The following is a 26,090-nucleotide window of genomic DNA, read 5'->3' on the forward strand; positions in this document are numbered from 1 at the left end:
TTTTTGTTTTGTTTTCTGGAAAGGGTCTTCCTAAATAGACTTCAAACTCAGACCCTTCTATCTTGGCTTAAATGCTGGGATCAGAGACATGTGCCACCGCACTAAGATTTCTTCCCTCTCTTTTACCTCCCCCCCACCCACCCACAAGGTTTCTCTGTGTAGCCCTGGTTGTCCTAGAACTCTGTAGACTGGGCTGGCCTTGAACACAGAGCTCTACCTGCCTCTGCCTCCAGAGTGCTGGGATTAAAGGCATAAGCCACCACGGCCTGTCTTCTTCTAATTCTTCAGTGAATTTATTGACCCCTTTACTATCTGAATATTTACTTCTTTATACAAGACTGTTTAAAAAAAAAAAAAAAGAGGAGTTGGCGAGATGGCTCAGCAGTTGAGAGCACGTACTGCCCTTCCAAAGGACCCTTGTTCAATTCCCAGCACCACATGGCAGCTCACAACTGTCTATAACTCCAGTTCCAAGGAATCTGGCATCTTCACACAGACATACATGCAGGCAAAACCTCAATGTATATATATAAAAAGATAAATCTTAAAAAAAAATCACACAAATACTTTTATGGTGCATTTATTTATGATGTACTTTTAAAGATAAAAAAGTTGCCAGAAAGAAAAAAACAACCCCAGGCAAACAAGAAGTTGTCTATACTTATTTAATGCTAAGAACACAGATATTCAAGATAAAGTCAGTTAAGAAACAATGCTGTTTAACTTTTAAATATGATTCTGATCCTAAAAAGTGCTGATTGAAAGCACTAAGACAAGACACACACACACACATACACAGCAGTATTTTATCTCTCAAGCCAACCTTAAAACACCTATGTAGTCTTAAGATATATTAAAATAGTGCAAAAGGGGAAAAAAGTACCCATAGTGTTTAAACGAACAGGTGGTTTCTACAGAACAAAAATAAAAATATCAGACAATGTCTAGACTCAAATTCAAAGGTGACTCAGTGTCAGATGTAAGAGGGCGGCTGGGGACATGTGGTACTTGGTAGAGCAGGAGGCTCTGCTGGCCGCAAGGGGGTTGACTGGACACAGCAGTCACTGATAGGGAGGATAAAGTGCTATGTCCCTGACAGAAACCAGGTTCATAGAGGCTCTAGTGAAGCTTCCGGGACTGTAGCTGAGGTAGTGTTCTGAGAAGAGTGTTCTCCTTGACAGCACGGTCAGCATCTGGTTAAGCCGGGACCTGATGCCAGTGAAGTGGACCTGCCGCTCTTTACTCAAATTTCTGAATGAGTCCCTTAGGCACAGATCCAGGTGGGGGGTGCCCAGACCCAGATACTTGGGGTATCCGGGAGTGTGGAGGTCAGGGCCTGTTAGGGAAACATGGGAACTGACAGAGCTTGCCAGTGAGCCCTGGGAAGACATAGAAGAGGATGACCTCAGACTAGAAGATCTCGACACTGACATCTTGGATGCAGGTGACCCTTCTTTAGACTGGGCACCCTGAAGAAGGAAGCTCTCATCAGCCTCAGTCTGTGTGGCAGTGGACTTAGCCCACACTGTAGCCTGGGAGCTTGCTGCCCTTGTGACAACTGTTGTTTGGATCCCAACACATGCCACGCTGGAACTGGTTTGTGTTCCCACCTCACTCAGGCTTACTGCAGCCATCTCTTCTCCTGGCTCTGTTTGGGTAGAGGCATCCACTACCTTACTATCCTCTAGTTGGTCCTTGTGGCTATTAAAATAGTCTTCATCACTGATGGTAGAAGCCTCAGAGTCATGGCGCTTGGCTTTGGCTCTGTCTTCTGGTGGCACTTCTGGGCTCAGGTTGGTCTTCTTGGGAGTACTTGAGAGCCTGGCCAGCCGGATGCGTAGCAGATTGCCCAATGTGGGCTCCTTTGACTGCGGCTTTTGGTTAGCCAGATGGTCAAACTTGCCACTGATCTGGAAGTTGGACAGGAGTTCGGAGCTGATGGGCTTCGACTGGGCATACAGGATCCGGAACTCCAGATCAAAATGTTCAACCACTTGGCCAGACAGAATTACCAAGTTACTGCTATTTAATTTGCCATCCGTCCATGTAAAACTGAAGGATTAAAAACACACAAACTGGTTATAAAGGATCTCAGTTTACCTATTCTCAGTAACTGCCATGTTAGAGTGACAACTTTGATGTTAACATGCTGTCTATGAAATAACAAATACACATGTCAAAAACAAAGGAGGCTAATGCTTTAACTGACACACACACACACACACAATCCTCAGGCTGTTTTATACTAGCAGGAAGGTATATAATATTTAGGTCAGCAATCTTTGGCTGGAGATGCCAAAAGTGGGAAGCTAGTGACACTTATTCCAGTTTCTGCAGTGGAGATAGCTACTCCACCAAGATGCCAGTGCTCAGCACATTTTATACCTGATTAGCCCGGTGTTCTTGCCTGTCCAGCAACCCTTCCTCTTCCTCTGGAAACAGAACCTATACTTTTGTCTCTACCCACAAAACCTATCATGCACACATTCTCTCTAGTCTCAATGTGGTGGGCATATGGTCCGGGACAGCCAGTGTCAGGTCCCTGGGCTTCATCCAAAGTGCATCTGTGACCCCACAAGGGCCAGATGAGTTTTCAAAGATGTGTGTCCCTGCTTCAGGAGACAGCTTTGAGAAACAGCTGTGGAGGGTGGGTCAGTAAGCAAGGGCCTTTGCCTTCAAAGGAAGAGACTAAGAATAAAGAGCAAGGCAGAAGTAGGGGACAGTGTTGTAATAAACACCCCGCAAGGCCCAGGGGAGCTACAGTCAGCTGCACCTTCGCACTCTGTGAGCTGCTGCCTCACTTGCACTCTGAGTTAGCCTCCTTACACTGAGCTTAGGGCCAGAAGCAAGCAGCATTAATGGGAGACCCTGAAACTCAGTTTCAACTATTTCTTGCAACTAAGAACCGTGACTAATACATGTTGCTTGAAAACTGCTTCAGAGCCCAAGAGTCTTTGGAATATACACAATGGGGTAACAGAAACAAAGGAGCTACCTGACCCCAGAACTGTAGCGTGTCCTAACACACAGGAGTATCACTGTCATTGGTGTTAGGACAGTGCATTTGTAGAGGGTAGTTTTTATACTTATAGATTTTCAAACAGCCAAAAAACTATTCAAAACCAAGTTACATCAGTATAAATAAATCCACCCTGGGAGACAGTGTAAGTCCCCTTGGTATTTATGAGTCCTCATAGAAGGAAGTCTCAAGAGCAAGCTGTGCTCAGTCTACACAATGGTGCTACTATGAGAAAAGGAAGGTACCTAGAGCTACTTATCTCACTATCTCGCCTGGCACAAAACTGCTAAGGGACACACACTCTACAAAATTGAGGGTTTGTTTTTCCTTTTTCAAACTCTATACCTTGCATGTACCATTGGATAATGTAATAGAGAGCCAAGCACACAGCATGACACAGTGTGAGTAAGAATGGTACAATCTCCTGGGATTAGTGTTACCAGCTGTTACCACAACCCTTCATTCATCTTTCTGCTCTCCACCCAAAGATACTATTGGCAGAGTGGGACTTCCAAGGTGGGCCTGGAATATGCCCAGTGCTTTCTAGACTAAAGTACTCAATTACAAGGCATAACAACCTAACAGTTAAGTATAAGTGAGCAGCTTCAGTCTGCCTACAACATCTGCAAATGTCCTTACCTTCAAGTAAGCAGGGGAGGTGGGGTCCAAGTCCCCATGAAACCAGGATTTGAGACCAGTTTTTCCCCAAAGGCCTAGGCCAAGACTTGAATGCAGGACTTTAACTATGAACTCTCAAGTTAGTTTCAATTTTTACTTTAGTTTTGTGGACCACAGGGAAAAGAAAGTGACTCTTGTCCCATCTACATCCAACAAAAGATAGCTTTGATGAACCAACTCACGCACACACACAGGTGTGCAAATGGAGGGGGGGAACTCTGTCAAAAGGACTCTTATTAGCAGGAGCAAGTATTCACTCCTCTAAAGGGCTTGGACTAACTGGTGAGGCACCTGTTCAAAACATACCTGTAAGAGCCTGTGGCCACCCGAATGCCGTCAATCAGTGTGAACTTTTCATGAACCTTCCCAACAACCTTTGTTCCTGACCTTGCATAGTAGATGTTTCCTGTAATAGTCCGCACTGTCATCAGCTGTAGGGCAGGGAGTAGGAGGAAAAAAAAAGTCAATGACCAACTCAGTGACACTATCCAGTGGACTGAAATTAACTATTCCCAAATACACCTGTTTGCAGTGGCTTAGCGTAGGGCCACCATTTAGTGTCAGCACACATGATACACTAGTCAGACACTGCTCAAGCAATGTTACTTCTGCACCTAGTCCATCTTTTCATACATAGAGAAGAGGTGTGTCTTATTTTATCATCCACACTGGCCTTGGACATGCAATCCTTTACCCCAGCCTTCCAAGTACTGGGATCACAGGCTTGCACCACCACAACTGGCTTATATTTAGAGACCTTTAGCTCATGTGTGTATGTGCTATAAAGAACATTTGCTTTTTGGAAGAAACCAATAGAATCCAAGAAATGATTTTGAAACAAAGAATGGGAGATCCAATAATCAAAGAAAATATGTTAGCAATGAATAATATTTGGCAAGGGTTGAAAAACTACACTGGCATGTCTACTATTTGTTTCACGGCATCCATAAGGAAATCATAGCCCACTTCACTTACTTCCACATTGAAAGGGGTTTGAAGCTGTAATCAGAGGGCATGCCTCTAACATACCATATGCGGATTAATCGGTCAGTTCATATCTCCTACAGGTACATAATAACCAAAAAGGCACACTATACATGCACGGATGCACAATTACTCCCATAAAGATGACACACACAAATACACACATAATGGCTATAAAATATGAAGACAATCTAAAGCAGAATAGAAGCTACAAATCATTATAAATCTTAAAGCGCTTGCTATGTAACCCTAACAGGCTAAGTTCAATCCCTGGAACCCACATAAAGATAGAAGGGGAGACCTGATACACAAAGTTGTCCTCTGACCTCATGTGAATGCGCGCGTGCACACACACACACACACACACACACACATACACACACACACACACACACACACACCAACAACAACAATAATAAATTTTACATTTTAAGTAAACATTTAAGATCAATTGAATCTTATTGATTCTATAAAAACAGAGAGCCTCTCCCACACACCACACTAAACGGCAGAAGTACAAGGTGTTGCCCTCTTGTACTGAAAAAAGTAACTGACAGCTGAAATCCGAAGCAAGACACCACATGAAGCAGAGGAGGGAGACCCATGTCTGCAGAGTTTCAGCATGAACAGCAACTCTATTCCTAATAGTTAGAGCCTAGAAACTAGTTAGATTATGACATAACCATACCCTGTGACACTCAACAATAAAACAAACACATTAAAAAGGAACAAGCTTTTGAAACATGTAACTTACATGGTCCCCAAAAACAAAGTTGAGTGATAAAAGCCAATCTCAAAAGGACACATGCTGTAGGATGTGACAGAATAATGCAGACAGGAGTGACATGACTACTGAGATGAAATATGAGGGCAAATATGTGGTGACAGAAAAATTCCTTTCCTTCTCCTTCTTTCTTTCCTTCCTTCCTTCCTTCCTTCCTTCCTTCCTTCCTTCCCTTTCCTTCCTTCCTTCCTTTCTTTTCTTCCCGGGAAAAGGTCTCTCTATGTAGCCCTGGCTGTCCTCAAATTCACAGATCCACCTGTCCCTGCCTCCGAGTGCTGTGACTAAAGGTTCTATCTTCCTGTGTATAGGCAACAAAAGGGCACAAGTACACCAACATCTACTTCCAGGCTCTGGCTCTGGACTATCCTAGAGTGCAACAAACACAACTACTGGAAAGCCGGGCAAATGACACTCGGACCTCCCCTGTGCTGTCTGCAGCTCTGAGCTTCTGCCATTATTGCAAAATAAGACATTAAAATTAAAACCCAACATCTGGACACATGGCCATATCTTTGGTATTCTTATCAAAATGCACAGGAACTGCACCACAGAGAGTATCGGATAAATACAGGTTTAAAGAACAATGGTTAGTGTTCTCCAAAAGTGTCAGATGCCAAATCACATAGATGGAGGTCAAGAACCAGGGAGACTTCATTAGTGAGTGCAAGGTGCCCTGCTGGATTGGATTAGAGAAGGGGTGGTTATGAAACAAAGCTGAGATTTAGACAGTGAGAAACCAGTGGACTTAAGACAGGGTTTCTCTGTGTAGTCCTGGCCATCCTGGAACTCACTCTGTAGACCAGACTGGACTGAACTCACAGAAATCCACCTGCCTCTGCCTCCCCAAGGCTGGGATTAAAGGTGGCAGCCACTGCTGTCACCACCAACACCACCTGGCTCCAACTTGATTTTGTTATGTGTACTGAGGACAGTGAGATATTAACATTTGAAGAATTTGGACACAGAACATTCAGGAATTCATTATATTCCTGCCGCAACTTCTTTTTACATCTTTAAAAGTGATTTTTAAAATACTTTAAATTATGAGTATCTGTGTATGGGTATGTGCACATGAGTATGTCAGATACCCTGAAGCTAAAATTACACATGCTTATGAGACACACATATTGGGAACCAAATTCAGGTATCCATCTCTATAACCCTTCATAAATTTTAATTTAAAGGTGAGGTTTTTCGTTAAGAACCTGGAATATTTTACAATCAGCACACACAGTGAGCATAAAAACAGCCTACCTATAGGTATAGGGATGGCTGTCTTCCCTTTTAACACATCGATATATCATGGAAGCCTGTAACTGTGGACACAGCACTTCTGCGCGCCTGCCCCTGAATATGCAGTCAGATTCTTATAGACAGGGTAACTCACAATTCTGAACCAATCAGAGCCCAGAGCAGGGGGTGCCTCTGAAGGGCATAGACCCACAACACACACAAGCCTAGGAGGGAAGCTGGTGCCTAGCTAGGAAGGAGATAACCCACTCTAAAGACAAACTGTCTTTAAACTTCCTACAGAGGCTCTGGACCACCATGAAGGCAGCCGCCAACAAACTCAGCAATCACTCTGGATTTCTGCCTTGTCTACAGCAGAGTGAATGGCTTTGTCACAGCTGGGACAGTTCTGTCATTGTTCTGCTGCTGAGACTTGGCCTAATTACCTAAGAGCACCTTCAAATTATACCCTGGCCCCTTCCATACTTCTACAAGAGCATCTGTGGCCTAAATACCTGGCTAGATGGCAGTGCTCTTTACCATGCCCAACTGGCATTTTCCTTGAGTCCTCCTGGACTCATATTCAAGTTGACTGCTAGGGCACATGGCTGTCCCATTTCATGTGGCACAAATGACAAAGTACTGATCATATTCAGCCCAATCCTTGGCTTGCTCATTAGGAAAAGCAGCAGCAGGAACTCTGAAGGAACGCTAAAGAGGTGAAATTCTGTAAACCTACCTGCCTGTTTACAAGGCTCTAAGTCAGGGCCTCTCACAGAGGCCTGGAGGAGCAGAGGCTGACGTCTCTGCTGAATGCTGCGTTCCTCATGCCAACAAGTGCCCGGCAGTGGGATGATCAATTAGGTTCTGACCTTCACAAGTTGCTCCACTCTTTAAAACATGAATTCTGTAACAAATGTCTCTCTTACCTCACTCCCAAAGAGACTAAGCCAATGCTGTGGCCTTATATCGAGATACTGAATTATTTTCACGCCCAGAGAAAAGGACATAAAATCTGCTTCTGTCGTGAGAAGCAAGCAGCAGTGGCTGATAGCAACTGCACACGTGGGGGAGAGAGGGAAACTGAGTCAAAGCCTGAGCCATGTTACAGCTATGGACTCCTGGGCTCTTCAATTTCACCACTTCCTTAACTGAAGTATCAGGGTCACTAATCTGACATGAGAGTTAGCGAAGTCACATCTGTCAGAGCAGTGAGCAGTGCCAGGGACAGGGCAAGAGCTCCAAAATGGACACTGTGGCTAAAAGTGGAAACACCTGGAGCCACGGTGGCAGACGGCATCAGCCTCCAAGCACCGGCTTGGCTACTGCTGGGAAACCTGACAGCCATTTTGTCTTTTCTGTTCATTGGCTTAATGGAGGGGTAATTCATACACCACAAAATTCACCTGCTTGGTGTGGATATACAGAACATTTCCACAGTTGTAGAACTTTCTTATTACCAAAAACAAAAAACAAAACAAACAAAAAGCCTATACCTCTTTAGCTACAAACTTACCTTTATCACATGTCCCTGAATCCAATGCTAATCTACCTCCTGTCTCTACAGACGGACCCTGTTCTGGTTTTCATATACATGGGATCACATTGCTTATGATCATTTCTGTACGGCTTCCTACACTTATTATAATGCTTCCAGGTTCACCCATGTGGTAGCATGTGTCAGGACTTCAAACATTTTGAAGGGTGAATAATATTCTATTGTTCTGAAGAGGCAGCGTATTGTTTATCCACTTATTAGCTGATGAAACTTCCAGCAGCTATAAACAGACACGTTGTTGTGTGGACATGTCTTTCATTCCTCTTGGGTAGTTACCTAGGAATGGAACTGCAAGGTCACGGGTTATGTTCACTTTCTGTGAGATTTCAGCTTCCTCACTTGTCAGTGGGGAGCCTACCATCACTACCACCACCACACAGTACATCATGGGTAATTGCTGACAGAGGGGAAACTGGAAATGGTGTCCCACAAACCTTTTCCTGCTCAGGATGAACTTTCAGATCCATGCACATGTCCAAAAAGTGGGAGAGCAGAGCCTGGTCCAGAAGGATGTACACAGCCACCCCCCGTTTCCTACAGATCTCCTGTAGGTCTCGGAAGATGTCAATGTCAGAGAAAACGTCCATTACCACAGCAATCACCTATGAGATAAGGCAGAAGGAAAAGTAAGGAACTCTAAATACCATCCTCATAGACACTCCCTTCTTCAGCACTACAAATCTCCCCCTCACTATTGGCTCTTTTGCACCCTAAAGACATCCAGGCACCCACATCTTACATGTCTTAGCTTAGCCCAGCTAACTAGTGCTCCCCAATGTCCCTCAGCCAACCTATTCCACACTGGCAAACTTCTCATTTAGCTTCTGCACCATCACTAAACCCCACCTCCAGGTTCACTTTGGACTAGCAAGCTGTCTAGGCCAACACATTGGAATTCAAATCACACTGCTTTCCCAGTCAGACTTCAGTTTTCTATGTCTGTATGGCTGATAAATCTTGGGGCTGGCAAGATGGTTCAGCTAGCAAAGACACTGCTACCAAGCTAGATGACCTGTATTCAATTCCCAGAACTTACATGTGGAAGGAGAAAACCAACTCCTGCAACCTGTCCTCTGATCTCCATATGTACGCCATACCAGTAACATGTGTAACCACGCACAAGTAAGTGCAAAGAAAAAAAACACCTCAGATTCTCTATGAAGCTCTTTTTTGCTATTAGTATTCAAGTCAACAGTTTTTTGCCTATTGTCTGATTTTGGATCATAGTCTCTGAGCATTTTTAATCTTGTTTTAGAAAGATTGTATCCATTACCAATTCACTGTTCCCGATTCCACAAACCCCCATCAGTCAGGATAAGAACTGAAATACTTCCTGAAGATTCTGACCTTTGGTTCAGCTCTGCTCTTTCTTCTCCCCAGCCATGTGTACCCCTTGATAAGAACTGATTTTCCACACCCAGGCCAGACCACAGCTAAGAGCCAATGCTCACCCATGTGTCCATGGACAGAGTATCACTGTTTAGAATGTCTGCTAGGCTACAAAACAGGCCTGCTGTAAAACCCAAACTGCACAAGTGCAGGGTCCAAAAGACCCTTGGTGTCTGCTCAACCACCCATGTTACCAGTATGGGCTGCAGCTACCTGGGCAGCCCCTCACAAGGAAGATACAGGTGGCCCCTAGTCTCCCTTCCTCATTTACAGAGGCTGTTACAGCTAGCTACAGAGTCTCACATCACCTACTTCACCGGCCTGCAGAAACTGCTGGCAGAGAGGCAGGGCTGTAAAAACACCCAGGCTTAAACAAGTCCCTACAAAGCGAGTCAGGAAGCCAGCATTTGGGAGCTGTTTTGCAATTGGGAGTGGTCAGGGCTTCTCCATCTCTCAGCTTCAACAGTAAAAATCCCTGTCTCCGAATCGCATTAACCCCTTGGCTGAGCATTCCCATTACTTTTCAGCCTCACTATTCCTTCCTTGTACTGCAGCAGAGGCCTCAAATGGGATGCATTTATCTTCATGGTAGAAATCGCAGGACAGTAAGTAACTAGCCAGCTTTGCTCCTTAAGCATTTGTACGGTTAAAAAGAAACACAGAAGCCAGGAATGGGGGGTGCAAGCTTATAATCCCAGCACTCAGGATGCTGAGATCAGCCTGGATAGAGTGAAAGTCTATCTTAAGAAAAAAAAAAACTAAGAGAAAGAAATGAAGAGGCAAAGGGTCAATGTTGCCACCTTTCTAACTCTAGGGTTCCATCTGCTCAGATGAGTGGCCTTGAAATGCCAGCTCCCAGAAGCAAGAGCCACCTGGGATGATCAGTGTCTCTCTGGCTGGCCCTATACCACTCCCTGCCTGACCTTCATAAAACCTCCTCAACAATGAATAAAACAAAACAAGAAGCATTTTAGAATCAGTGGCATCTTCAGAAGCTTATTGGCTCTGATGGCTTTCACATGTTTTAGAGTGTGTTCACCCCGTCCACTTGGGATCTGTAACAGGGTTTAAGGCAAAAGCCAGGACACAGAGCTCAGCATGGCCCCTTGGCGCTTAATCTCTCTCAACCTTAGTTTCCTTCCCCTTGGAAAGGTTTGGATAACAGCACAGCGTGGCAGGACTGCAGTGATGGTTAAGGGAGGGAAGTGTGGAATGAACGGGCTTATCAGTTCCGAGTCTACCCGGTACAGAGATGGCTACAGAGCTGACAGAACGTGAGGTGAGGAAAGCAAAATGATGTCTACACATTCTGTAGGGAGCAGCATGTCAGCTTCCTTGTGAAGACAGGCACCTATAGACACACAGAAGAGGGAGGCTTCCTGGGAGAAGTGACATCGGAGCTGAACCACAGACAAGAATAAGGTTAGGATAAGCCTGACCTGGCTGCACAGATCTGTAATCTCAGCTCCTTGGGAAGTTGAAGCAGGAAGATCCCAAGTTCAAGGCCAGCTTGGGTTACACACTGAATTCAAGGCCCAACTGGGACAAGAGGCTACTGGAGAAATGAAGGGCTCTCTGCCAGGAAACCATGTGATGACAGAAGAGGCTAGGAAGGATGTGTGCATACCAGTGTGGCTGGAACGTACAGTATGCAGGAAAGGGAGCCACGGGATGTGACTAGCAAAGAGGGATGTATAAGGTAGTAGAAGGCTATGGAATCCATGTCAGTAGCCTGCATAGGAAGAGTATATAGAGCGATGAATCCAGATGCTGGGAAAGATGCTGCTGCAGATGAGAGACCTGAACCTACTTCCTCTAACTCAGGACCAGGAACCCAGTGAGGGATGGGGAATCTTTGGGGCTAACAAGTTTCTGCAGCTATTTGGAGGACTAAGGACTGAAAGAAGAAAAGTCCCAGCCAGAAGCTATGAGGCTACGGGGGACAGGAAGAAGCCATGGGAGAGCCCAGCAATGGGCACGGGGTCACAGAAATACATACAAGCTGAGAGAACTTCGAACCTGACTCAGAGATAGCAGCAAAACTTTCAGAATGTGCTTGAATCCAAGGTGCAAGAATTGGAACAGAACTCCTGGAGAAAACTATGAAGACCTGCTAGCCTCTCTGATGGTCAGTGGAGCCCCTGTGAGCTATATACAGCTAGGTGATGGATTAGTCCCCATGCTGAGAAACAGTCAAATGGGAAAAGAGAACCCAGATGATGCAGAGTGATGGTAATGAAAATGCCCTAGAGGCTACTGAAACAGGCACTAGGAACCCAGCCCAGTTGGCAGGGCTGGAGAGGGCCACCAGAGGCAGAATGGGAGCAGAGCCCAGAGCACAAAGGCCTGCCAAACAGTTCTGATTGCCCAATTAATAAAACAGGTGTATAAGCAACACTTTTGTTAGCTGATGAGTGGTTAATTTGCAGTTTGGTTCATCTCTGGTTTTAAAGCCTTAGCCTTTCCCACAGGCTAAATATGAAGGCCTATCTCACTCAGGGTATCTGAGGGCAAGGGGATGTTTTCCTTTCCTGACCCTTATGCTTAGCCACTCCAGCCCTGTCTTCAGACACCCAAGTCCTTCACAGCTGGAGCAAGCCGGCCACTCCAGCCCTGCCTTCAGACACCCAAGTCCTACACAGCTGGAGCAAGCCGGCAGCTCCGCACCGCTCAGAAGAGAGTCCTTTACAGACCTGGTTGACCTAGCTTCCGTTTCACCAGTCCAGTCTTGCTCTCCAGGTGGACACATCCACAGACCCCTACCACTGAACCCACTCTCCCTTTAGGGGGGTGCCTAGCCCACCCCTATAAAGTGCCCACATCCAGCCTAGGCACCATCTTCTCTAAGCCTGCATTGCATGGAGCCAGCCCCTTCTCTCAGGGTTAGAAGTGTGGTAATTTCCAAGAGTCATTACAGGGTCATGCCTATCAGCCAGACACCCATGAAGGAAGCACCCAGCTGGCCAGAAGCTGGGGAAGAGGGGTGTTGATACCACACTACCTGTGTTTCCTCAAGCCACATCTGGAGGGGTCACCCATGTGTCCAGTGCCCCGTCTTCAGCTTGAGTGAAAAACCACAAGTCTATCTGTCAGTTCCTTAGAAGAAACCCCTTTCATTTTCACCAATAGACCAACACCCACATGTCAGAAGAACTGAGATCACAGGTTTCTGTCTTCAGAAAAAGTGTAGAGCCCACTAACACTACTCATTAGGCAGACCTGGGATCTCTGCCTCTGCCACTTAGCCCAAAACCTCAAAAAGATCTCTAGAGACTTCAAAGCCCTATTCTCCATCATCCCCAGCTTACAAACTTGGAGAGGCTAGAAATGGGTTCAAGGGACAATTGGTTCAGCGCAAGGGCTGAAATGCCAACTGGGTCTGTGTGCCTCCAAAGCCCACCATGAGAAACCACTGTTGCTCCAGATAAGTCTAATGAGGAGGATCTCATATTACTAAGAACTTGCAGTAACCCTGAGGGGATCAGTAGAGTATCCCACAAAGCACATAGGCACAAGTCCCCCACAAAAGACAACTTATCACAACATGATGATTGTCAAGGAAGTTCGAAGCTCCCCAGCATGCCAAGCACCCTCTCTTCTGCAGTTCTGCTGAGAAGGCCAGAGCTAGACTGACTGGGGACCATGTGAAGCTCAGCTGCCATGTAAATATGCTGCAGAACCACTTGGGTCCAGGCTCCTCCACTCTGTAGAACCAGGCATGTTGTACATATTAGGTTGTACTGGCTTCTAGAATATTTGAATACCTTTGCATAAAATCTCCTACCTTTTGGAGATTCAGCCAATGAGAGAACCCACTACAGTTTCTGGCACACAGAAAACCTCAGTGGCAGCTACTCATAGTCTTGGTCCTGATTCTGCCACTATGCCTGGACAAGACATTTTACCTGGGGTTCAGGGTCCTTGAAACAAGGCCTATCTACTGTCATGCACCCTTGATACAGGATACTCAGGGCTCTGACCAGGCACATGCACAGCCTGAAGGGACCACGCATGGCCAGTCATTCCTGTTCCCATTCTAGCAGGAAGCACATGTCAATCACCCCCTTCCTGCGTGCCTCAATTTCCCTCCCTTCCCACCCAGAGTCATAAAGGCAGATCAGGTGTACAGAATGCTTGGAATTCAGCCAAAGCCTCGTATACATTCAGCAATGTGTCAGCCTGGAAGCCTGGCCACTGAATCCTTATGCTGAGCAAATCACCAACAATCACCTACAGACATTCTTGCTAAAAAAAACCAAACATATGGTTTCCCCCAGCATATTTCATGTTTTGTTTTGAGATAGGTCTTGGTATTAGCGCAGGCTAGTCACAAATTGAATTTACTTCTGCTTCAGCTAATTACAGGCAGGAGCCGCCACTTATTACATGTTTTAATGGGACTGAAACTGCTCATTGAGATTAAAAAAAAAAAAATTATTTTGAAGCATAGCAGTGGTGGAGCACACCTTTAATCCCAGCACTCGGGAGGCAGAGGCAGGCAGATGTCTGTGCATTAAAGGCCGGCCTAGTCTACAGGAGCTCCAGTACAGCCAGGCTAAATGGAAAAACCCTGTCTCAAGAAAAGAAAATGGAAAAACACACACACACACACACACACACACACACATATATTCTTTGAAACAACTGCTTTGATATAATCTTCTGGGTTTAAAAAACAAGAGAATGCCATTTCCACAGCAAAAGTTAAACTGATTAGTATGTACTGTTTTCCAAGGATTTATAGGCTGGTGTCAGATTGCCATGTGGAGGGTTCAGGTTTGCAGAGAATGGTAGTCGGGACACAGCTCCTATCTTGCCAGTCAGTGTGGCAGGAACCAATTTTTCGCTCAACTCCCATTGGCTGGACTTACTCACTATTGTTCCAGCACGAGAAACAGTGGGAAAATTTTTTCTTTCTTTTTCTCTCTTTGTCTGGGGGGGGGGGGTGAAGGGCTGGGGTGTGGTGGTGGGGTTGTTTCTGAGTTTTAAGTTTTTAACTATGTAAAGCATTTTCCTGTTCCAAAATGAAATCTATAAAACAAGGTATGTTCCCTCCTAGTTTTCCTCTCCTTTTCTCTCCATTAAGGTAATAATTCCAATGATTTGTTTTTGGGTTATTCTTCCATTTTTCATATAAACAAGTATATGTAAGAATATATAGCATTGTGTGTTCACATCCATCCACAGATTAAAAGCTGTACAAAGATACATGCTGCTCTGAACAGTATTGTCCATGAGAACATGAGATGACAAAGGAACCAAGTTTTTAATTTAGCTTCAATGTATACAAACTTAAATGACCACGTGTAGTTAATGGCACTCAAATTGGTAAAGGCAGCTCTGGGCACTTTGAATCAGAGTATAGAGCTTGCCCTCATTTGTCTTGAGAGCCACAGGGTCCTCCATGGTGCACATATACTAATTTCTTTCCCAGTGCTCTCTCTACTGTGATAGGCTGGGCCTTTGGTATGACCAGAGCTACAACAATCAGTATACCTGTACTCCTGTTTTAGCAAGTGCTTCTGTGGAACACAAATGTGGAACAATTAGGTCAATGGAAAATACAATAGAAACTGTCCCTCTAGAGGCTAATATAATTTAATTTACATCAGGACCTCTTTTGCTTGTTTTCTTCAAGACAAGATCCTACTGTATACTCAGGCTCACCTGCAATTCTGGATCCTCCTGTCTCAGCCCTCAAGATCTAGGAAAACATGCATGTACGATTATTCCCAGCACATCAAAGCTGTTTAAAGTCAGCATACCCACTACATTCTATTTGTATGGTCTGCTTTTTCTGAAAGAAATGAACCCACATATATAAATGACTCAGTAAATAACCCTGCAGCTTTCTTACTGACTGATGGATGCTTAGCAAAAAGAATAAAGAAAGCCAGGCATGGTGGCACTCAGGAGGCAGAGGCAAATGGATTTCTGTGAACCCAAGACCAGCCTGGTCTACATGACATCTAAGCCAGTCATGGCTACATAGGAAGACCCTGTCTCAAATACCCCTCCCCAAATTAGGATAAATAAACAAATGAAATGGCAGACAGAAAAATAGTGGGGGGATTATAAGATTACTATTTAAAGGTGCCACTCAACATTTTTTTTTTTCCAGCAGGGTGGAAATTCTGACTAGTAAGCCCTCACTCCCTGATGTCCCTTCTTCAGACAAGTTTTAAAGGTCATGACTGCTTGGAGGAGAGAGATGCTACTAGTAAGTGGGGACAGAGATGCTCAGTGAACAGGACAATGCCCCTGTGATAAAGAACCATCCGCTCCAAATGACAACAGCGGCAGGGTTGAGAAAGCCTTTCAGGTTGATCCGGGCATCTAGAACAGGTACTAATCCCACAGCACAGGTTCTATTGTAACACAGGAGAGAGTTGAGCAAGCTCAGGAGAGTTCAGTCCTTCAGGACATCCTCATACGTGCCGGGGGCCTCCAGCAGATTCCTCGGCTACTATTCCTCCTGGCTGGACAATGCAAAGAGTGCCACCATTAACGCTCTGGTCATCAAAGGGATTCCCAAAGGTGTGGTCACCAAAAAAGTGGCCTCTTTGGAACAAAAGCATATAAGGAAAGGCAGCTGGTAAGAACGACAAGTATGAGTGTGAAATTTGGGAGGATGAACTTGGCCTATGAACTCCCATCCAGAATCTGGAAGATCTGGGCACCAGAGTATTATTGCATGGGAGGCTGAAGCAAGAGGATCTCGAGTTCAAGGCCAGATTGGGCTACACATCAAAACCATCTAAAGAGGAGGGAATGGGGAGAGAAAAGGCAGAAGGTGGGAAGAAGAACAAGCTGGACAAGCACATCAGAACACCTGACTGGGAACACTTCCAGCCCATAGCCATAGCTCTGTCAAGCACTAGTTGGCAGAAAGAATTATCTAAACCACTTAGTTTACTTTCCTACCTCTCCATTCCCCCTCCCCTAAAAAGCACAAGGCTAAAAAAGATAAAAATTACTGAGCACCTACTATGTGTTAGATACCCAGGGTGTTTCTATGTGGTCAGAGAACTATCCTAGAGGCTGATCATAGAACCTAGTATCTAGTCTTCTAGACCCACCACAGAGAATGCAGGCTGGTGCTCAGATCTCCTCACTGAGGGCAAAAAATGCTGCAGAGAGCAAGCAAAGAGACTGTAACAGGAATAATTAAAGATCTAGTGACTGATATTGGAGTTTAGACTTCAAGCTGATTATCAGAAAAGCAAAGCAGCTGGCCACTATCTTCTTACCTCTACCTCAGGCTGAATGGGCTGATCCTGTCTCCATGAGCTCTCACCAATCCTCAGACTGTAGGCTCTCCTCAGCGTGGCTGGAGAATTAATGCCTCTTACTGAATCCTTGCTCCTATCTTTTATACCCCTCTAGTGCTGGAATTAAAGGTGTGGGCTCTAATTCTCTTTTAGACTGATTCAATCTTGTGTAGATCTGGGTGGCCTTAGACTAACAGAAATTCGTCTATATCTTAATCCTGAGTCCTAGGACTAAAGATGCATACCACCACCACCTCTTAGCTTCTGGCTGCAGGGATTAAAGGTGTATATCTGGCTTCTATGGCTTATGGCTGACTTTGCTTTCTGAATTCTCAGGCAGGCTCAAATAAATCATAAATAATATATCACTATAAGAAACCTGACCCCAGTCAGATACAGCGTGGTCCCCACCTCTCAGCTCACTACATGGGATCCTCCATGTGGAATTCAAACTCCTTCCTTCATTCACCCACCAGATTTCCATATTTGTTTCAGATACTAGAAATACTTGCTGGGGTCTACCCTGCCCAAGACAGGAAAAATGCATAGTAAATTATAAGATCTAAATACCAGGGATCTATAGTTTCTTGAGGTCATGAACCACCTTCCCCACTCGGTCTCTGCTACTTTGATTCTTCTTCCTCTTAAAAGAGGCCGCCCTAGTCTTCTTTTTTGCAATTAAAACAAACATTTGTTTGTTTGTTTGTTTATGTCACTGTTCACAGTTTCACTGCTCACAAGTGGATGTCAGGCTGTCTGGCCTGGAGATAAGCCCCTCTACCTGCTGAAGCGTCTCCTTGGCTATCTTCTAAAATAGGCAGCTCTTGTTACTGTCAGTTTTTTCCTGTTTGTAAGATATACAAAGTAAAATCTTTGATGGGAACTCAAAGTAAAATCTTCAGAAAACTATTTAAAACCTTCAGCCTGCTGGGAAGCAGGGAGGCTGTGGAGAGGTTGAATGTGGGTCCTGTATGTGGCATGGAGGCACACCCAAGCCCTCAAGAAGCTGAGGGAAGAGGATGATGAGTTTAATGCTAACTTCATCTTAACATGGACCCTGTCTCAAAAATGAAAAACCAACCAAGGGAGCACAGTGAGCCCTGGAGCCAGGCAGACTTGGCCCTGAACCCAGCTCTACCTCACAATGGTCTCCGACAAGCTACCTGACCTAGATGTGCCTGCACTGTACTTAAGTGTAACCTCCTCTGGCCACTGGGAGGAGTTGGAGGTAATCTGCTAAAGGACTCAATTAGAGCCTCAAATGTTTGCCATCATCACATGGCATACAGATCAAGCACCCAAAAACACCTGACATGCCCCATCACAGTCCTCCCTGTCACGGGTAATGCACTTCAAAGGACATGGCCAAAGTGACACAGCCACTCCTAGGTACCCATGCACGTCTTTACAGGTGGCAGTATTTATTGGACAGCTAGCAAATTAGCCCTCTAATCCCTCTCAGTACCCACAGTCTTCTTCTACCTGGGGACAAGACACCTTCTCCCCACAGGGCACAGTAGTTAGTAGGGGTTAGTTTGCCTTGGACAGAGTCTTGGCTTCATCATTCTCTACAGGTGACCTGGCCTCTCCATCTTCTATAAAGTGGACAGAATAATCACAACTATTTCAAGGTTACTAGAAATACTGTCTGGCAAAGAGGAAGCAATTTATTTTTTTTTTTTGGTTTATTTGTTTTTAGACAAAGCCTCAATATGTAGCTTTGGTTGGCCTGGAACTTGCAATGTAGGACCAAGCTGCCCCCAAACTCAGAGATCTCCCTGCCTCTGCATGCTGGGATTAAAGGGGTATACCACCACAGCAGGGGAGAAAACAATTTTTATTTATTGGGGGGAGGCAGGCAGTGTTTCCCTGTGTAACAGCCCTGGCTGTCCTGAAACTCCCTTTATAGACCATGCTGGCCTTAAACTCACAGAGATCTGCCTGCATCTGCCTCCTGCATCTGCCTGCATCTGCCTGCATCTGCCTGCTGGGATTAAAGGCATGCCCCCAACACCACCCAGCCAACTGATTTTTTTTTTAAGAGATGGTCTCCAAACTTCATATTCTTCATGCCTCGAATTAAACCTAACTCATATCCACAATGCTCCGTCTCCACCCCATTTTCCTTCCTGTATTCCAATGTAGTAGCATCACTGCCTGCCAAAACTAATAGAGGTCTCAGCCCCAGCAAGCTTGGTGGCACAATCTGTCAATCCCAGCAGGCTGATCTCTGAGGACTGGGAGGCAGAGGTATCAGCCTCCTCCACGTGTGTTTTTACCCTTTGCCCCCTCTGTGTGTACCCAGGACCTCAAGCAGAGCTGGGCTACACCTCCTGCCTCCATCCAGTCTTCCTCACTGTTCAGATACCTCCCTCTCTTGCCTTTCCATTCCAGTTCATCCTATCTGAACCCAGCTCTACCTCACAATGGTCTCCGACAAGTTTGTGTTTTCAAACACAAACAACTCTGCCTAAAACTCTCTTCCTGCCCACCCTGCCTTAATGCAGACTCTTCACTTGTTTTTTGATTGTTTGCTTGTTTTGTTTTTCGAGACAGGTTTCTCTGTATTGCTTTGGAGCCTGTCCTGGATCTCGCTCTGTAGACCAGGCTGGCTTCGAATTCACAGAGATCGGCCTGCCTCTGCCTCCCGAGTGCTGGGATTAAAGGGGTGCACCACCAACGCCCAGCGCAGACTCTTCTCTTACAAAGACATCTCTGGCCTCCTTGCAACCTCCGCCCTTGCCCTCTTAAACCTACAGTACTTTATGTCAGACTTACTGCTAGGGACACCAATCTGATCATCATTTTCCACTTTTGGTCTAGTCCCTATCTTCTCCATCGGCTAGTTCCACCCTTCCTTCTGGGGCCAACTAAGCCACCTCCATTCCAGATTTTCTTCTAGCCCCTTACTCATTACCTGTAGCAATCTCCCCATCCCCGGTAAACTAAGAACAAGTGACTGATCACACCTCTTCCCCTATGGCCTCAGCCCTGGCAGTGTAACAATCCTGAGGTTCTGTGTAAGCATGCAATTTGGCAGATATACTAAAAAATGCTCAGTGGATTTAAAGTAACATACCACCTTTCTCGGTAGCCCCGCCCAGCTTCCAAATACAGAATTTCGGAGAGGGTGTAAAGGAACTATGTACAGAGGAAAGCAGAAGGCCCTACCCAGGAACGTTTTCCAGATTGCATGAAAGATAGGGATGTCTCAGAGGCAGCCAGATCCCTTTTAAGGCAAGTTTCTCTTCTGACCTCTAACTCCAGTGCCCCTTCACCCAAGCTGAGCCTAAGGTTACAGCAACCCATTTCTCTGCCCTTCCTGGAGACCTGCTCTGTCCTTTCCCAGGTGTCCCAAGTGCTCAACTTCTCCTAGAGGAGAGCTTTGGGCATGCACACATAGTCCACAAATATGCCTCTTCCAAAAGCTTCATAAGCTTTGTACTGAACCCACAAGTAAAACCTTTTCAGCCTCAAACGGATCCTCGGCCCACCCAAAGCTCCACAAGCCCGACACTAATCTAGCCGGAGCCATACCGCTCCCCAAACTGCAAAGCACTAGGTCACCTACCCTCCCTCTATCACTGCAGCCCTGTCAGTCTGGAAAAAACAAACAAACAAAACATAAGTAGAACACTGACTTCGGCGCTAGTTAAGCGGAGGCAGGAGGATTGCCTGGAATTGAGGCCAGGTAAGCCTGGTCTAGAGACCTTGTCTTGAAAAGAATAAAACAACAGAACACAGGCTTGCTCCTAGACTTGGCAATTTCAACCTGATCTTCACGCTGACATACAGCGGTACCAGGCCTACCAAGTCTTCACATGGTCTGGGGCTTTGCCTGCTGTGTTCCTGGCACAGCCATAAAGGCCGTGAATTGAGCAGAGTTCACCAACATGCAAACTTGCAGCCACACCCTCCCAAGTGCCATCTTTTTCCTCCCTGATCCCATTGCTGTGGTTTTAGTATGGCAGGCCAGACTTTTACCCCCCACCTCTGCCACACCAGGCCACTCAGGCAGTCCGACACTAGCTAAGATAAAAACCCACTGTAAACAGAGGCTTATCTAATGCAGAAGTATTTGCATTTTGGGTTAAAGCAACCTGGAACAGCGTGTATCTCCCACTAGACTCACTCACAGAAGGGTCAGGAGTCAACGTCCTGGGCTCGAATGTGTATCCGCTTACAACCTTAAGACGCGTGGGAGTAAGTGGCAGTAACTGATTCCCAATATTCTCTGAGTACGATCTTTTGGATAAAGCGACTCCTTAGTAAGACACGTCTTAAGCTCCAGAAAGTGAAATCCAGAGTCCGCTAACGTCGCGGGAATTCTGCAATCCACTTTGGTCTGAACTAACAGTCGGAACTGGGCCTTGTTCCAGGGGTACCAATATCAAGACTTAGATCTAAAACACGACTCCAACTTCTGAAGGCCGAAGTTCCTACCCTACTCCCCTCAAGGGTGGCTGGGGGTCCGGTGTTGAGTTGCAAAGTAGGCGAGTGAGGGACCCCGGGGAAGGGGGGCGCTCACCTCTCGGGCGGAGCGCAGCTGCTGGCGCAGCGCGTCCTTGCAGCCGTACGGGCCGCCCGCGCCGGTGCCGCGGGGCTGGAAATGCGCCTCGACGCGCGTGGCACCGCGGTAAGCGCCCCGGTAGAAGGCGGGCCAGCCGAGCTCCAAGGCCGGCGGCTCCAGATCCGACTGCTCGGGAAAGTAGGTGCCCGAAGAGCAGTCGTGAGAGGAGCCAAACGAGTCCTCGGCCACGGCCGCGCCGTCCTCGACCGGCCGCTCAGCGGCGCCCAGAACCGCGCGCACCTCATCGGCGTTGAGGAAGCGGCCCAGCCGCTCCCGCCGTAGAAAGGAGGCCCAGGCGTCGGGACCACCGGCCAGCAGCTGCTCGAGAGCCAGGCGCCGCGCCTCGCTGAACAGCTCGGTGGGGTTGGGCGGCCCGCACGGCGACAGGCAGGCCGCGGGAAGCTCGTCCAACAGTTCACAATGAGCAGCCATAGCGGCGCTCAGCCAGGGTCCACTGAAGTGAGACGGTCGCCTGAGATTTTTATAGGCACCTTTGAATCAAACCAGCCCGCGCTATTGGCTCGCCGCCCATCCCCGGATCTCCCATTGGCTGTTTAGCTTCCAGGTACGCCCCCCAATTGTCATTGGTTGTTCTCCGTAGACTGACCCGCCCACTCACTGCTGGATGGCTGACGGAAATTTAAATCTGAGTTTACCTCGCCCTAGCGGCCCTGGAACAGTTCCAACAGGAGACAGAGCTCCGCACTGTCCCAGCGCGCCTCCTGCCGGCTGCCCCACAAAGTGCGCTCCGACACCTGGGACTAGAGGCTGGGACTTGCTCCTTCATGGACATGCTTCAGTGTGGTCAACTATATTGCCGTTCCACCCTGCATCTAATCATTCATTTATTCATTAAAAAAATGGTCCAGCAGTCAAGAGCACCTCCAGAGGAACTGGGTTTGGCTCTCACCTTTCTTGTGGCTCATAACCGCTTTTAATGGTTCCAGCAAATCCGATGCCCTTTCTATTATCCACAGATATTGTATGCATGCGTGGTGCACAAACATACTCGTTAAATAAATAAAAATAAGTAATTTTTTTCCAATGGTGCAAAGCCAGGAGTGGTGGCACACTTCTAGCACGTGGCAGGTTGGGGCAGGAGGACCTGGAGTTCAAAGCCATCTTGTGCTAATGCCATATTCAAGCTCATCCTAAGCTACATAAGACCTTGTGAACATACACATATATATCTATACATACACATACACGTCTATCTATATATTAATTCACTGTGCGACCCACTCCTTCACTGATGGACTCCCCCCACGCCCCACGTCATAGTATTTTGCCCAGCAACACCTCAATACTATTTAAATTCCACTTTCCACTTGCACCCGGACAACCATAGAGAGAAGGGGGGTAGGACCATGCTTGTTGACTGGTAATACTTCACATTCATGATCTGCAGTGTGTCTTTAAAATTAGCTGCTAATGTAGTCAGACTACAATACTATATATGTATAAAGAACGTCAAAATAAACCCATTATTTTATATGCTAACTAAAAATAACAAAAAAAGAAGAAATGCCTGTTGGCCTTCATTTCTGTCCTTCATGATACCTTTTCCTGTGTCTTTTCTCCCCTATGTCACTGAGAAAATACATTTACAGGACACAAACAGTCATAAAAGAACATCCACAGGTGATCGCCGCGTCTGTGTTCCGTTTGCATGGGTAGGTGGTACCAGTTCCTGACCAACCTTTCTGCCCAGGCAAAACTTTCAGCCCTTCTACACTGCCCTGTAGATCTCCACCAGGGATTCCTTCCCCCTCCCACGCCATCAGTCTTCCTGCTAAAATACTGCTTATTTTGAAACAAGGTCTCACTTTGTTGCCCAGGCAGACCTTGAATTCTTGATCTTCCTTCCTCAGCCTCTCAAGGACTGGGATTACAGAGGTGTCCCACCATGCTCTCCTCAACATTGTTCAACTTTTTAGAAAATATATTTGTAAGTATATATGGGGGGCAGGGAGGTATGCCCATGTGAGTACAGGTGCCCCTGGAGGTCAGGGGTGTCAAATCCCCCCAGAGCTGGAGTTTCAAGTGCTTGCAAGCCACACAACATGGATGCCGGTGGGAACGCAACTTGGATCCTCGGCAAAAGCAATTCATACTCTTAACCACTGAGCCATCTATCCAGTCCCTCATCTTAAAATAACCATTTCTTGGCTGTAGATTCTCTCACCTCTGCAGGCTAGAGCCTCAAGTAAGTGGCCTATCCTTGACATCTTCAGTTTTCTCTAGGTTTTTTTTTTTTCCCCCTCAACCCTAAGCAAGTTTGTGCCACAACTGCTGTACCAAAACCTCTGACTGGGGTCACCACGAGTTTCACTGTGCCAAATCCAGCAAACAACTTTGTGCAAGTAAGAAAGCATTAGCGCCACTACAAAGCACTGGAAAATGTGATCTTTGTCTTTTGAGACAAGGTTTCATGTAGCCTAGACTGGCCTCAAACTCGTCTTGTAGCCTTTGCAATCCACTCCCTTCACCTCAGTAAATTTAAAAGAGATGAACGCTGCTGTTAGGATACTTGTCTCCATCCTTTCCCAGCCCCAACCTACTCAGGGAAGTCATTTAAACCCAAGGGTGGGGCCTTCAGTGTATCCCCACTCTGGCATCCTGTATCCAGAAGGCTATAAGATAGCAACCTTCAAGACATCAGCTCTTGCATGTAATAAGGACAGGGGTCATGGCCTGGGGCCATAGAACCACACACTGTGTCTGTGCCTCTGTTTCCTGGCTTAAAAGTGAGAAGAAGCAGAGCTTTGTCTATGGTCCTGTTGAATGAGGTAGAGCATTATTCTTCACTATAATCTAAATGAGAAAGCCCAGGATGGAGCATGGGAAAGCCCTGGACAAGTCAGTGTGTGTCCCTTGTAGGGAGCAGAGGAGGGAGCACTCTGGTGTCACCAATCAAACTGTAAAGTACATGCTGCTGCAGGGCATCATGTCATTTCAAAGGGAATGTTTGACAAAATGAAGCCCAACACTAACCACCTGGAATTCATAAGTTTTCACCATCTACCAACCGAGAAACCCCTTCAGGTCCACCTGTGAATCCCCAAAGTTCTTCCTGTTCTGGGTACTTCCTGGGAAAGTCTTCTGTGTGCAGACAGGTCTGGGAGGTCCCTACCCCCTCCCCCACCCCCAGTCACTGTCTCTTGTAGAACTCTACGCAGGTGAGCGCACAGCAATAACCACAGTCAGACCAACAGGTGTTATTAAAAGGAATTTAATAGTCTTAATTAAAAATCCATAACAGCGAATTCTGTCACAGGCCTTGGCAGCTGGAAGTAACTCCAGGGCACAGGCCCCTTGGGGATATGGTCAGACCCCATCTTGGAGGCATGGAGCTACTTCAATACAATATCAAAGATCCATGAGAATTTTTTTTTAAAAAAGTTTTAAATATATTAGACTCTTTTGATTGCCATTTTTACACAAAGCTGCTGATACAGTATACAGAGTTTTAACTTTTTCACATAAAATACATTTTTTTTCCATAAGTGTTCTCTGTACATCAGTGGCTTCTGGTCTGGTGAGTTATTGCGGAGGGCTGGGGGTCTGCAGACTTTTCCTGGGTGTGCAGAGCCAGGCCCCCCACAGTGGCACTTCAAAGTGCCCACACAAGAAGCAGGCCCTTTGGCCACCAAGGGACTCCTGTGGAGGAGAAGCCTAAGGGCTTTCTAGGAATGTGGTGGGTCACTTTGGTGGAGTTGTCCCCTGGCCATGTGACCCTTGGCTTTTCTGTGCCCAGGGAAGAGGAAGCTATCACCAAGTACGAATAGTGAGCTTTTAGACAGTCCTGGTATCATGTAAGGATGGCCCCTCTGGAAAGCATCCTGGTACCCTGCTTTGGGAGAGCAGGTAGGAGAGAAAGCTCAGGACCAAAGAGTATCAGATACTAAGAACCAAGAGTCTCACCTGTTGCAAAGTTAAACTGTGGTAGGCCAACTGGAGGACCATATTTTATTTTTATTTATTTGGTTTTTTTGAGACAGGGTTTCTCTGTATAGCCCTGACTGGCCTGGAACTCACTGTACAGACCAGGCTGGCCTTGAACCCAGAAATACACTGCCTGCCTCTGCCTCCCTAGTGCTAGGATTAAAGGTGTGTGCCACTATGTCCATCTGGGTGCCACACTCTGGCAACCTTTCCAAGCATCTAAAAGTTCATCAAACAATGCAGAGAAGCTTCATTAATACTGAATATTTTAATTATATCCCCAAAGTCTTCAGTGGACCTGCACTTAAGATTCATTCTAATTCCCTGAGCTACTGGCCAGAAAGTCACAATCTGGTGATAGCTACCAATTTCTAATTGTTTACAGAGCAAAAGGTGGGTGCAAGGAGCACCGCTCACAGGGAATCACAGGGCACCTGGTTTGGAAATAGATATCTTCAGTTTGCCAAGAATGGCTACCAAGACACAGGTTCCTGGTAGAAGTGGGACATTTGGTCAACCTTCCCAAGCTTCCACTAGCCCCTGGATCCACACCTTCCAGGGAGAGAGGCTGACATACAAAGAAAGGTTTGCTATGAAGATGAGTAGTTGTTCTCACTTCCAATATCCATTGGCGGGGTAGGAGAGAAGACTGTATGATTCAT

The 26,090-nt window shown here is 46.3% G+C and overlaps 1 protein-coding gene across 1 annotated transcript; it reads right to left on the reverse strand.

Annotated features, from left to right (window-relative positions):
* Positions 1-564: 564 nt before the first annotated feature.
* On the reverse strand, positions 565-21,943 carry Fam83d (family with sequence similarity 83 member D). Its single transcript, XM_027421236.2, has 4 exons — positions 21,442-21,943; positions 8,688-8,855; positions 4,004-4,128; positions 565-2,052 (listed from the first exon to the last, which is right to left on the reverse strand). Exons 1-4 carry the CDS (start codon positions 21,913-21,915, stop codon positions 1,062-1,064), a joined length of 1,758 nt encoding a protein of 585 aa, XP_027277037.1. The 5' UTR covers positions 21,916-21,943; the 3' UTR covers positions 565-1,061.
* Positions 21,944-26,090: the final 4,147 nt, after the last annotated feature.

Source organism: Cricetulus griseus, chromosome 6, assembly GCF_003668045.3.
Source record: "Cricetulus griseus strain 17A/GY chromosome 6, alternate assembly CriGri-PICRH-1.0, whole genome shotgun sequence".
Taxonomy (NCBI): domain Eukaryota; kingdom Metazoa; phylum Chordata; class Mammalia; order Rodentia; family Cricetidae; genus Cricetulus; species Cricetulus griseus.

Bases quoted from the DNA above. Each gene is read 5' to 3' on its own strand.
- Fam83d (XM_027421236.2), bottom strand. From the start codon at position 21,915: ATGGCTGCTCATTGTGAACTGTTGGACGAGCTTCCCGCGGCCTGCCTG. The intron at 8,856-21,441 runs GTGAGCGCCCCC...CTTATCTCATAG, and splicing joins AGCTGCGCTCCGCCCGAGAG to GTGATTGCTGTGGTAATGGA. The intron at 2,053-4,003 runs GTATGTTTTGAA...TTAATCCTTCAG, and splicing joins GTGGCCACAGGCTCTTACAG to TTTTACATGGACGGATGGCA.